This window comes from Sinohyriopsis cumingii, chromosome 1 (genome assembly GCF_028554795.1).
Source record: "Sinohyriopsis cumingii isolate HCF-2022 chromosome 1, ASM2855479v2, whole genome shotgun sequence".
NCBI classification, from domain to species: Eukaryota; Metazoa; Mollusca; class Bivalvia; order Unionida; family Unionidae; genus Sinohyriopsis; species Sinohyriopsis cumingii.
The window spans coordinates 141,168,347-141,183,433 of NC_142961.1; the positions used below are offsets into that span (position 1 = coordinate 141,168,347).

A 15,087-nucleotide genomic window follows, 5' to 3' on the forward strand; every position below is an offset into this window, starting at 1 on the left:
CCTTCATGCCTATGTCACAGTACACATTGCTAAGTCATATTGCCTTAATGCTTAGGTCACCATAACCACTGCTATGCTGTACTACCTTCATGTCTAGGTCACAGTGCACAATACTAAGTCATACTGCCTTCATGCCTAGGTCTTAGTACACACTGATAAGTTGTACTGTCTTTTTGCCTAGGCCACATTTCACACTGCTAAGTTGTACTGCCTTCATGCCTAGGTCACAGTACACACTACTAAGTCATACTAACATCATGCCAAATGACATCATAAACAATTATTACTCTTATTAATATTTTAAACAAAAAATAGAATAAAAAAGATTTACAGATTTAAAAGGATTTATTAAGTCATGATACAAAATGAAGTAGATTTTGTATTTTTAGTAGAAATACATTTATCACATGACATTAAAATGTTACCAGGTAAATGTCCACAAGTTTGATTTCCTGACTTACACTAGGTAAATGTCCACAAGTTTGATTTCCTGACTTACACTAGGTAAATGTCCACAAGTTTGATTTCCTGACTTACACTAGGTAAATGTCCACAAGTTTGATTTCCTGGCTTACACTAGGTAAATGTCCACAAGTTTGATTTCCTGACTTACACTAGGTAAATGTCCACAAGTTTGATTTCCTGACTTACACTAGGTAAATGCACCATATCAAATGTTATATATTTGGAATCACTCAACTGAATTTCTAACTTAGACTATGCTATTTTTAGCAAGAGTCATCAAAATTGAAATACTGGTGGCTTTGAGGATGAAATGATTTATCGAGTAATTTATATTAGATCATATGTACGAACAGACTCCAAAGGTATCACGATCTTCTTATTACTCTAAACAAACTGCTCTAAGTAATCCGTATTATATTATTCTAAGTGTTTTTCCTTAATGTCACTCAAAAATGTATATTAATATTTTGTAACATAATTTGAGGAATTAATATTATTTCCTTTTCAAAGCATTTGTTTACTATAAAAAATTGTTTCTTGGATCATCATCAAATGGAATATACAGGTAAGATAACTACTATTACTACTCATCATTTACCTGAATTTGAGTTGCCTCCCTTTAAATAAAATTACTTTGCTTAATAATTACATAAACATGCAGTTGGTTACTATTATTAGTAATACCAGCAATATTTGGTAAAAGGCAATGGAAGTAATACCATAAACGTGGATATAAATTACTCCAAGCCAAAAACTGTGTTTTTTCATGAGATTACAGAATAATTTATTGTTAAACTTGTTGGAAATTTGAGAAACTTCATGAGTAATTTCAATCATTGTTATGCCAATGCATGCAAAAGATTTGTCTTTTTCCTACAGATTCTCATGTTGCTGCCTGAGATCTCTGCCATACAAAGGGTCTGGTAAATTGCTTCATTGGTCTGTGCTACTTATACAAGGCATCTATGTAAAACTGCACACAAGTAAAATGTAAAAGTTATTTCACCCTGTTCTTAATTTCATCCACACCTACTTTCAGAAATTACTTTTTTTAATGAAATCATTGAGTTCTGGTTCATATAATTCTCTTGAAAGCTTAAAAGGATATTAGTAAACTTTAATTTATAAACAGATGCAGGTATTGGATGTGTGTCAATCAACAAGTGAGACTGTCCATGATTGTGCTAAACATGACATCTTTACATTCTCACAGTGTGTATTATGTCATCACATCTCATGTGTGTCAATCAACAAGTGAGACTGTCCATGATTGTGCTAAACATGACATCTTCACATCCTCACAGTGTAGATTATGTCATCATATCTCGTGTGTCAATCAACAAGTGAGACTGTCCATGATTGCTCTAAACGTGACATCTTCTCATCCTCACAGTGTAGATTATGTCATCACATCTCCTCAGGCAGTCTGCTCTCTTTTTTTAAAAGCCTTATTCTGGTGTGAAAAAGAAAACTCGACTTTGTACTAGAACCTCATTTGGCAGAGATGTCAAAGAGCCAAATAATAGATGTGGTTGAATTAGACAGAAAAAGATAGTTATATTATGTTTTTTGTTTCATACATTTGATATGAACCGAACACTCAGTGTAAAATCCTGGCTCCTCAGACACAAAACTGTACATGGCTTCAAATCTTAATTGAAATATTGGACCACTCAAAAGGCAACATTTATCAAAATCAGATATTTCCAAATCTGTAGTAAGGACGGTCATTCAAATTGCTGAGTAAAGTTTTATACCAGAGGAACCCGATAAAGTCATATATAACTGTTAAGTACAAAATGGATTTTTTTTAAAAAAACTAGTAGCTTTACTGTATATACTTGCTTACAGACTGAGTCCAACTGCAATATGTACAGATTTTGTTGTTGTTGTTGTTGTGGGGTTTAACGCCATTTTTCAGCACACGATAGGCTATACATGGCGGCCAGTATTAATGGTGGAGGAAGAACCCGGGAAAACCCCGGAAAGAACCACCGACCCATGCAATATGTACAGACCCAGATCACTTGTCAATCCATGCATTGACAGATCAGAACCATTGCAGTTTGTTATAAGTAATCAGGGTCGAAGTTGATGCAGTTGGACTCGACTTATAAGTAAGTGTTGATGGTAATTATGATTTACTGATTGTGATGGCTATGAATTAACACTTTCTGTATAAACATGATTTACTGATTGTGATGGCTATGAATTAACACTTTCTGTATAAACATGATTTACTGATTGTGATGGCTATGAATTAACACTTTCTGTATAAACATGATTTACTTTTACCTGATAATCATGAAATGCAGCCAAGAAATAAAAAAAACTTGCTGTACCAAAGATACAAGCAGCATGTACGTGTACAGAATTCATAAAAAATGTAGACATTATGAAATGATGCATTTTATTCCCAACATTGTGTCCTTCAAAATGCATGTTCACTCACATTGTTCTATGGGAAATCTCTGTATTTCTCTGGAATATTTCTTATGATACTTTATTTTAACACATGACTAGCAGAATACACCAAACAATTTATAATTGCAAAAAAGCTTACATCATTACAGCATTGTTACTGAAAACAATTTGTATAAAATTCTGACTAGAATAACACATGAAATATAAAATGTATACTTTTGTGACAAAAAATTGCACTGTATTTGATTGATACATATACTGTATACAAATATTTAATGAAACATCAAATATGAACACAGAATATTAAGAATTATTGTTAAAAATGAACAAATAAATTGAGTCCCTGTCATTTCCTTACTATGATCATGGTCAAGTTTTATAAAACTTTTAAACTTAAATATTTTCTTGTTCTGCTATGATGTGAGTCTGCATACAGATATTTTCAATGTAAATATTTTCTACACTAAATATTTGTCTCTTGAAAAATTTGAAGAAAAAAAAACACAAGTGAAGGAAAATTCCTCATGTCAGCAACCAATAATATCTGCTTTCAAAATAAATTTTAAAACATGTTCAAAAAATGACTTGGACAGTTCCCAAAAATCAAGATAATACTGTCTCATTAATTTGACAATTCCCAAAAATCAAGATAATACTGTCTCATTAATTTGACAGTTCCTAGTAATCAAGGTAATACTGTCTCATTAATTGAAATTGAGACTTGGGGCATATGTTTCGTGCCCATACATCAAAGACAATGGAGGCCTTTCATATCTAAAGCCATTATAGATCCATAAACTTTCTAAATCGAGAGAAAATCTTTAAGCAAATGTTTCAAGGGATAGATGTTATAATAGCTCTGTTTTATGCTCATAATCACTTCCGTACATGTGACAGAACAAGGACATCAAACCAGTAGATTTACAAATTCTCAGCCAGTAGATTTAGTCAAGAACATAAACTTTCAACATTTAGGGGGGACTGAAAACCAAAGTGCTTTTTTTCTCACTGATATGTTCTCCTCTTACTATAATAAAACAACAAGTTTTGAATGTGAACCAGGTTCTGATGGAAAATGTTCCAATAAAAATTAATTCGATATTGTCAATTATATGCAAAAGGAAGAGTGATAGTTCACTGCAAAGATTTTCGGAATAAAGTCACAAGTATTTTTAATTTCCTTTAAAAGATCATTGTTGACCACTAATGACATTCATTGTGATTTATTACTATGCATGCTTAACAGGCTCTCAATAGTTTTCTGGTCCAGATTTTCCTTCGAATCGCTTTGTATTTTGCAAAGAATGGAGAGTGTCTTCTTTGTATCAGCCTTAGAAATGACAGTGTCAAAATAACCACACTGCTTGAAAAGAATATCAAACTTAAGTTTTCATGTTGCTGGGATTTTAAGGCAGCTGAATACTCTCCAGTAGTCATCCAAGTGAAGTTTACTTGAAAAGGACATTCCCAAGTTGGACTTGAGATGTATTCCTTAGCCTCATATTTCATAATCAGTGAGGTTTTTTTTTTCAGTAGTTAAAGAAAACTCATGTTTTAGTATTTTGAAATGAATAAAAAAATATATATATATAAGAGCTGTCTTTAAATATTTCTCATAAAATGTCTTGAACAAGGCATTACCAATTAAACAAGACAAACAAATTAAACAAACTTGAGTGTTTCTGCCGTAGAAAGTTTAGGCATTACCAAATAAACAAGACAAACAAATTAAACAAACTTGAGTGTTTAGTTTAGGCATTACCAATAAAACAAGAAAAACAAATGTAAAAAACTTGAGTGTTTCTGCTGAAATAAGTTTAGACATTACCAATTAAACAAGTCAAACAAATTTTAAAAAACTTAGAATTTCTGCTGAAATAACATTCTAGTCAGTCTTTCCTTTATTATCTTACCTCCTTCAAAGCTAGGTCGAGTTTTAATCAAAGACTTAAAAGCATCATAAACTACCTTTGAAATGTTATGGAAGGATACATAAACTGTATGAAAAAAAGGGACTTGGAAATATAATTTTATGAACAGGAACTCAAGTGTCTGAAGAAACATTTTATTGAGCTACCATTGTCTTTCATGTAACTGACAGTATTTTGTGTGCATGCACACTTTCCGTTGATTGTCATGCAAAGTAAAATTTGTTGTATGTATTACATCCGAACATCCCCTACAAGCAGGACCATGTTAGATGTGTTTCGCTCTAACGGACTATCATATCTGGCCTCAGAGGATGCATTTGTTCATCAAAATCATAGTGATCCATCATGTATACATACATAAAAGGTACAATGCTGTCCCTGATATAACATGGTCATGGATTCCATTGTGTGGGTAGAATGTAGTTTCCCCTATCATGTAAACCAATATAAAGTAATCACAGTATTGTTTTATCCTTCCTCAAAACAGCAGTATAGTGGGTGACACTGCATTATAGTGAGTGACCACTGCATTATAGTGAGCAACCATTGCATTAGTGACCACTGCATTATAGTGAGTAAATTTGTATTATAGTGGTATAGGAGTGACACTGCATTATAGTGAGTGACACTGCATTATAGTGAGTGACACTGCATGATAAATGTGAAAATCCAGATAGTGTTCAAGCTTGAATGTCAATAATATAACATTGGAACATTAAATAAAAACAAAGTTACAGATGGTTCAACAAAAACTACGAAATAACTTTGTTGCATTTTTCTGCAATTATTCCTGGTACATGGTTAAAACATAATAAAAATATTCTCTATTGATTTGCTAAATGAGCCAGTCAAATTTTATCAGGGTACCTGTTTTAACCACAAAGATTGAAGATAACTATGACTTAGAAAAATTATTTCTCATGTCTGCATAATCAACAGAAAATTGCAGCTGGTTGTAATTCCTATGCACCATTTTGCTTACAAGGCCAAGAATGTGATTCAGACAAACTGTGTGAAAGCAGCAGATATCAAATAAGGAAATCAACTTTCTATCCACAACTCTTTTCTTCATTACATTTATCTTAACAAGAATACCAACAAAAGATAACCATAAACTTAAAATGGTTAACAGGAAGACTAAAATAAGTTGACCATAAACTTGAAATAGGTAACAGGAATACCACACTAGTTAACTTATAAATTTAAAATGCATAACAGGAATATCAACATATACAACAGTATAGACAAAATGGTATGAAGCTAACTGTAAACTTGTAATTGGTATGCTTTTTGAACAGCTGACAATGACATATATGTTAGTGGGGTGCCAGTTTTTGTGGATTTTGAGGTCGCCTCAACCATTGACAAGAACAGGACAGTCATCCATGAAAATAAGTATCAACGAAAATGTCATTATTGGCAAATCCACAAAAAATGCTATCCCCCAAAATAAATAAACTTAAGTATAAGCAATAATAATTGACAATGAAGCTACTTTTTTCTTGCAAAATGTTTCTTTGCAAATACGTTACCCAGTCATAATGCCTTAGGAGAGCTACTACTACCTCACAAGTCCAGATCTCCCAGATAACACTTTTAGCTAACTGGTGGTTGGGCAGAGTGATTTCCCCTTGATATAGGGATTGGCATCAAAACTGAAGAATATTAGTTACTTCTGGTGTGAAAGGCACACTCTCTATAAGGATGTAACTGCGGGGAAGCTGAGAGGGTATATATGTATTATGATTGGATATGTAGCCATAAAGAAACAAATTTTACTAGAAAAAAAAATGTTTCTACTTCAGATATGTAACCCAATCATAATATCTAAGGAAAATAGGTAAGAGGTGGAAGGAGGTACATCCCCTTACCCTGAAAATGCCGTCTTCAGTCCCCTCAGGTATGTCGGACAACTTTTATGTAACCTGACTGGAGAAGATTCTATCCAAGAAGTACAGCTGCAAATGGGAAAAATTCTCCCTCCCACAAATCCTGTCTTAAGTAGTTGTGAAGCCATGTTTTATTAAGCTGTTAAACATCTGAAAAGGTGACCTGTTGCACCACAGCTAAAGGTTTCACCAGATTGAGTTGAGCCCTCCGTGATGAATGATCTCGGAGGTAAAATCTGGAGAATGTGGACTCCATCGCATGGCAAGAATAATATCAGTTAGAGAACAGTTCCAGTCAAAGGCCATGCTTGTAGCCACTGCTCTAACCTTGTAAACTGAAATGCTAAATAAATGTATCTGAGCTGGAGTTATTTCTCGGTTGGCATGATCTCCCTCAATACAACAGCTGTTATTTTTAAGGTACCACTTCAAAGCTCGTCTTGTGGCAATGAAAGAAACTCAAGGATGACCTGTACAGGTAAATGCTATCACAAAGACCGAATTGCGGAGGCAACCCAAAAGGCGAAACAAACAAACCGCAATGACCTACTAAAATATAGAGAGAACGAAAAGGCTGATAGGATACCATTTATCCTGACCTACCATCCAGACAACCCCAAAGTAGGTAAAATCATCGGGGAAACACTGGCTCATCATGGAATCGTGTGACACACTAAAGTTAATACTCCCGAACAAACCTGAAGTAGCCTACTGGAGACCAAAAAACCTCAAAAGACATCCTGGTCAGGGTGAAGATAACGCCAATCACTAACAAAGACCAAACTAGTCAATCTGGTTTGTCTTGTCTATGTTTTGTATTTGCCTTTGAAAAAGACTCATTAAGAGTCGAAAGTGCTTAGGCTAGCTAGATACTAGTTTTGCCCTGTTCTTAGTCAGTTTATTACATTTATCTTAATCAATCCCTGACAAACGTGATCCCTTGCTGGATCCAGTGCACTTGAAAGAATTATTATTCACCATATGATTTGTATTATATATATATATATATATATATATATATATATATATATATATATATATATATATATATATTTGAGTTTTTGTTAGATCTCAGGGACTTGCACAAACATAACAACAATTTTCAGCCTGAACTTACTGTGAAGTTGCATGAGCTACCCATACAATTACCAATAGAAAGAAAGTTTGGAAATATAGATGAAGTATACTTTCCTTAGAAGGAAGAACTCCAGCTTGTATGAAAGTTGATTCTGGCTTTTGCAAGGTCTCTCTTGTTGAGAATGTGCTTTTTGGCACGAATGGAAGTAATAACTGAGATATTCATGGGTTTTGCTGCCGATCCCTATATCAAGAGGAGATCACTCAGCCTGACCACCACCTGGGTTGGAAGATAACTTAGATCATTTTAGCTAAGAGTTATTTAGTAGGGCTGGATTTGCAAGGTGGTACTAGTTCTCATAAGGTTTTATGATTCGGTAACATATTTAAAGAAGAAATCTGCCTTAACAGACACCTCAACATAAAGATATCTGTTAATGACTACTTTTTAGCCCCTTTTCATTACAGATCATATTAAACCTTAGTAATAGAGACAGCTGTCAACACAACAAAACTGTATGGTCCCTTGAGGGCCATATATGGCTTTTACTCTATCTCTTGCTTCCAGACGAATCAATGCACACATAAAAGTGAGTCATGGCAGATGAATTCTGAAGATAATCAGATGAATTCTGAAGATAATCATCTCTTATAGAAGATAATTGTCTCTCATCAAAGATCATCATTGCTTCTTGAAGGATCCTTAGATACTTCCAATGGTTTCTTTATTGTGTCAGATATGATGACTTGTTTGAACTTTCTGCAACAAGGTATCTCATCATAGTCATGATTTGGAATGAAAGTTTATGTAATTTTATGTAATGATATTTGTGAAAGTTGACATTCTTTTTCTAGTTTACATTTTTTATTTCCAGATCTTGCCTTCGATACACACTGAAAGGATTTTAATCTTGGTGTCTGTGATGGACAGCGAACAGCATGACATCACAGATTAAAAAGCTGTGCCAAAGCCTCTGGTGTCAATGGTGTACATCGTGGTGGATCTTTTTCATTCATACATGGGTGTCCAATGGACTGAAATATGGAAGAAAATTCAGTACATCATTTAAAAAAATAGTGTTGTTCAAGTTTTGCTGGCTCAGTAAACTTTGTCAGCAGCATAAAATCTGTTTGAATTAGCCGGATGCAAACTGTATAGATTTACTTGAACATGCAGGATGCATACTGTATACAATCTACTTGAACATGCAGGATGCATACTGTATACAATCTACTTGAACATGCAGGATGCATAATGTATACAATCTACTTGTACATGCAGGATGCATACTGTATACAATCTACTTGAACATGCAGGATGTACACTGTATACAATCTACTTGTACATGCAGTATGCATAATGTATAAAATCTAATTGAACATGCAGGATGTACACTGTATACAGTCTACTTGTACATGCAGGATGTACACTGTATACAATCTACTTGTACATGCAGGATGTACACTGCATACAATCTACTTGAATATGCAGGATGCTTACTGTATAAAATCTAATTGAACATACAGGATGTACACTATACAATCTACTTGTACATGCAGGATGTACATTGTATACAATCTACTTGTACATGAATTATGCATAATGTATAAAATCGAATTGAACATGCACAATGTACACTGTACACAATGTATACAATCTACTTGTACATGCAGGATGTACACTGTATACGATCTACTTGAATATGCAGGATGCTTACTGTATAAAATCTAATTGAACATGCAGGATGCAAACTGTATGAATTTACTTGTACATGCAATATGCATACTGTATAAAATCTACTTGAACATGCAGGATGCACACTGTATAAAATCTACCTGAACATGCAGGATGTACGCTGTATTGTACATGCTGGAGGTACACCATATAAAATCTACTTGAAGATGCAGGAATTACACAGTATAAAATCTGCTTGAACATGCAGGATGCACACTGTATAAAATCTACTTGAATATGCAGGATGTACACTATAAAAAAACAACTTGAACATGCAGGATGCAAACTGTATGAATTTATTTGTACATGCAATATGCATACTGTATAAAATCTACTTGAACATACAGGATGCATACTGTATAAAATCTTCTTGAACATGCAGGATGCATACTGTATAAAATCTACTTGTACATGCTGGATGTACACTGTATACAATCTACTTGTACATGCAGGATGTACACTGTATAAAATCTACTTGTACATGCTGGATGTACACCATATAAAATCTACTTGAAGATGCAGGATTTACACAGTATAAAATCTACTTGAACATGCAGTATGAAAACTGTATCAAATCTGCTTGAACATGCATGATGCACACTATATAAAATCTACTTGAAGATGCAGGAACCACACTGTATCTACATCTTAAGATCAGATCCTTAGTATGGTCTATATTGTTTTATACTGCTATGTATATGTTCATGATGAAATAAAAATGATATTTTATTGAACGGCAATGCACATACTGTAGTCTGGTGTGTATAATGTGCACTGATGAATAAAACGCACTTTGTTTTTCAACCCAGAATGGGCAAAAATCTTAGTTCTGCCATATAATGTGCATGTGATATAATACATTTTGAAACCTAGATAATTTCACTGTTTTTTGTCGAACAATGATAGTCAGCCATTTTGGATAGTGAACTGATTATTTCTTGCATGATGTTTGAATTGTTCACCATGCCTGACTGCTTCTTTGGTAGTTTATGTTTGTATGCAGCACCTGGTCATGACCTGTAATATTTTTTAAGATAAGTGGCAATATTAAAGTATATCTTTAGGATTTTGGGGTTGGCCCTTAAAAAGGTTATCTTAAGATTTGCCTCTTCATCACTGACACTCTTAAAAAGTTGCTATACGTTTTCATCTATCATTCTTCTTGGACCACTTTGGTGGCCTAAGAGGTTAGAGCATCTGCCTGGGATGTGGGAGGTCACAGGTTCAAGCCCTGGCCATGTCATACCAAAAACTTATAAAAATGGTACCAGCAGCTGCCTCGCTTGGCACTCAGCATTAAGAGGTTAGTGTTAGGACTGGTCAGTGTTTGGATAATGTGACTTGGTCAGACATGATACTACATGTCTGCTGTATGATGTCCAATGGCTAGAGGTCACTATAAACTGCCAAAATGCAGACATCATAGCAATATGACAGAAAAATTGTTAAGCTATGTTAAAAATCCAAATAATGCTGTCATTCTTCTCCACTCCCTAAAAGACTCTCCTACATTAAACCTCCTCCCAGCAGCTATGTTACCATGTGCCTCTGCATAGGTAATGATGGTTTGCTTGTTTTTCAGTGCACAAGTTTTTTACACAGCTCATGTTGATACATTCTATATGAAAGTTCAAGCCCATTTTATTTTGGCTGTCATGACACCTCTGAAATACATTGTCTCACTTTCCAATCTAGAATTTAGCAATACAATGCATAATAATTATGTCTGGGACATCAACAGCTTTTGCAGGCACAGATTATCACTAAAAGCACCACATCAAGTTAATTAAAGATTGATTACTGTAAAAAAGTAACAAGATGTTTTGAGATAAGAATCAAATTTTCCAAGTAAATAAATTGCAAATTTACTAGGACAAAGCAATGTAATTATGTTGAACACATGAAAACTTCAGCCATCACTGATTACCTTAAATGACCACAGTAAGTAAATAAAGTGGTGATCACTGCATAGTAACGAAAACCTATCAAATACTGTGACTTAAGACGAGAAATTAAACTAAGAACTAAGATTATTTTCCAAGAAAAGTATTGACCAATTTTGTTCATGAACTTATTATGGTTTATGATGTGTCATTGTTACAATAACCAACAAACTAGTAATGAAAAAGATGTCCCCTAGATATGCCACTGATGAGAACATTTACACTGCATAAATTCGAAATGTTATATTTCAATTTACCCAGATCAACCTGTACATATTTTCGTTTTGTTCTTCTACAAAACATGCACCCATCCTGAAAATTTGATATTAGGTATAAAATGTGTTTTACAACCACAATATGGCAGTATGCTTTGAAATATCTACAATGACTAAATAGCATGAAATGGGGTAAAATGTTATTCATTAAAGTTACTAAAACAAAAATGTTTACTAGGTAAATAACTTAAGGAGTTTTTGTCAGCATCATCAATAAACCAATCTGATGTTGAATAGTCTGTAATTTGCTGTACAACCCATTTCTCAACTCTGGCTATTTCCTAGCAAGGTCAATAAACCAACCTGATGTGTAATGGTCTGTAATGTGGTGTACAACCCATTTCTCAACTCTGGCTATTTCCTAGCAAGGTCAATAAACCAACCTGATGTGTAATGGTCTGTAATGTGGTGTACAACCCATTTCTCAACTCTGCCTATTTCCTAGCAAGGTCAATAAACCAACCTGATGTGTAATGGTCTGTAATTTGCTGTACAACCCATTTCTCAACTCTGGCTATTTCCTAGCAAGGTCAATAAACCAACCTGATGTGTAATGGTCTGTAATGTGGTGTACAACCCATTTCTCAACTCTGGCTATTTCCTAGCAAGGTCAATAAACCAACCTGATGTGTAATGGTCTGTAATGTGGTGTACAACCCATTTCTCAACTCTGCCTATTTCCTAGCAAGGTCAATAAACCAACCTGATGTGTAATGGTCTGTAATGTGCTGTACAACCCATTTCTCAACTCTGGCTATTTCCTAGCAAGGTCAATAAACCAACCTGATGTGTAATGGTCTGTAATGTGGTGTACAACCCATTTCTCAACTCTGCCTATTTCCTAGCAAGGTCAATAAACCAACCTGATGTGTAATGGTCTGTAATGTGCTGTACAACCCATTTCTCAACTCTGGCTATTTCCTAGCAAGGTCAATAAACCAACCTGATGTGTAATGGTCTGTAATGTGGTGTACAACCCATTTCTCAACTCTGCCTATTTCCTAGCAAGGTCAATAAACCAACCTGATGTGTAATGGTCTGTAATGTGGTGTACAACCCATTTCTCAACTCTGCCTATTTCCTAGCAAGGTCACAGTGAATTTAAAACTCAAGTAAACTTTAAACAATGAACACCAAATCTTAATAAAGAGCCACCTTAAGCAAAGATATTGAAAAATATTCAATTTAAAGGGTAGTTTCTTTATCACTGACATCCACATGCAAATGGTTACTAATTTTGTAAATATTTAAAGGCAGTAAACTAAACATCGCAGCATTAACTAGCAGTTTGCATACTGTATGTACCAGTTAACATCACGATTTGGTTATTTGAATCTTGAACACTAGGTGTGTATACTGTATGTAGAAGTTAACATGTTGAATGCTGAACTAGGAGTGCATATGTTGTATGTACAAGATGACATGTTTAATACTGAACAAGGAGTGCATATACTGTATGTACAAGATGACATGTTTAATACTGAACTAGGAGTATGTATACTGTATGTACAAGTTGAGATCATGTTTAATACTGAACTAGGAGTATGTATACTGTACTTACCAGTTGAGATCATGTTTAGTACTGAACTAGGAGTATGTATACTGTATGTACAAGTTGAGATCATGTTTAATACTGAACTAGGAGTATGTATACTGTACTTACCAGTTGAGATCATGTTTAGTACTGAACTATGAGTGTGTATGCTGTATGTACAAGCTGGGGTGTGTTGGTTACTTTACAAGTTGATGTATATTGGCACTATTTTTAATCCAATATCATTTTAGTATGAATTCATATTGTCTTGTACATACAGTATATGCACTCCTAGTTCAGTATTCAACATGTCATTCAAAATGCAGACATCATAGCAATATGACAGAAAAATTGTTAAGCTATGTTAAAAATCCAAATAATGCTGTCATTCTTCTCCACTCCCTAAAAGATTCTCCTACATTAAACTTCCTCCCAGCAGCTACGTTACCATGTGCCTCTGCATAAGTAATGATGGTTAGCTTGTTTTTCAGTGCACGAGTTTCTTATACAGCTCATGTTGATACATGACCTATACAAGTGACCTATACAAAAACAGTAATGGACAATTGGGAATAAAGTTTTACTTGAGCACTATTTTATATCATGTCAAAAAGATTAATCATTTTAGTATCAGAAAGACAGATATGAGACCTGTACATTGCAATTTCACATTTTAGTATCAGAAAGGCAGATATGAGACCTGTACATTGTAATCTCACATTTTAATATCAGAAAGACAAATATGAGACCTGTACATTATAATCTCATATTTTAATATCAGAATGACAGATATGAGACCTGTACATGTATGTAATTTCACATTTTAGTATCAGAAAGAAATATATGTGACCGGTACATTGTAATCTCACATTTTAGTATCAAAACGACAGATATGAGACCTGTACATTGTAATCTCACATTTTAGTATTGGAAAGACAGATATGTGACCTGTACATTGTAATCTCACTTTTTAATATCAGAAAGACAGATATGAGACCTGTACATTGTAATCTCACATTTGATATTAAGGTATGCCTCCAAATGGATCCTAGGAATGATTGACACAAATCTCCAAATGTCATAAGAATGATTGACACAGATATTTTTCAAGAGTTCGAGAATTAAATGTTTTAAACTTGGAAAAAATCTTTTCTTGATATTTTGCACCAGATTTACATGTACTTAGCACGAATTGTAACTTTTAAGTTTAATGTCATTTTCAGCTCACATCAGGCCATGGGTGCACAACCTTTTTTGGCCAAGGGCCAGATTGCATTTTCTAAGACCACTCAAGGGCCACAGACACTTTTGCCATTCGTGGGCCAGATTTCTGTTGTTTTAACTTGTCCAGAGGGCTGGACTAAACACGTTCATAGGCCAGATCTGGCCTGCGTGTTGTGCACCCCTACATTAGGCCATACATGGCAACTAGTATATTTGTTTAGAGAAAGAGTTCAGGACGATACCCGGAAGAACAACTAAACCACAGGAAGCTGCCGGCAATCTTTCTTATACTCAAATTGGTCAAGCTAAGACTGTAACACATACAGAAGCAAAATGTGAATGATCTGTAAAGACAAATACTTTAGACCACTCGGCCACCTAGGGGAGCATGAACCAGACAATCACATTACTGAATGATGACATAAATCTATGCATTGTAGTACATACTGAACATGTAAATTTCATTAGATTAGGTGAATTCAGTGCAAAACCTACCTGCCAGAAAATGGAATCACAGTGTTTACACAGGGCTAGGGTATCAGCATAGACATCTTTCTTACCAAATCGTCTGTAACATTGTAAAAGAAGAA

The 15,087-nt window shown here is 34.4% G+C and overlaps 2 protein-coding genes across 3 annotated transcripts in view; one reads left to right on the plus strand and one right to left on the minus strand.

Annotated features, from left to right (window-relative positions):
* LOC149808026 (tRNA dimethylallyltransferase-like) overlaps positions 1-8,795 on the plus strand; it is a 125,856-nt gene extending 117,061 nt beyond the window's left edge. For both annotated transcript variants that reach the window (XM_089972701.1, XM_089972692.1), the window contains exon 14: positions 8,662-8,795. The gene's annotated coding sequence lies outside the window, so the exon portion shown is untranslated. The remainder of the gene's footprint in view (positions 1-8,661) is intronic.
* The window catches only part of LOC149808027 (F-box only protein 25-like), a 41,441-nt gene continuing 26,680 nt past the window's right edge, over positions 327-15,087 (minus strand). The window contains exons 7-8 of the mRNA XM_089972714.1: positions 14,993-15,065; positions 327-8,821 (exon numbers count right to left, since the gene is read on the minus strand). Coding sequence (XP_089828840.1) covers positions 8,732-8,821; positions 14,993-15,065 — 163 coding nt within the window. The 3' untranslated portion in view covers positions 327-8,731. The remainder of the gene's footprint in view (positions 8,822-14,992; positions 15,066-15,087) is intronic.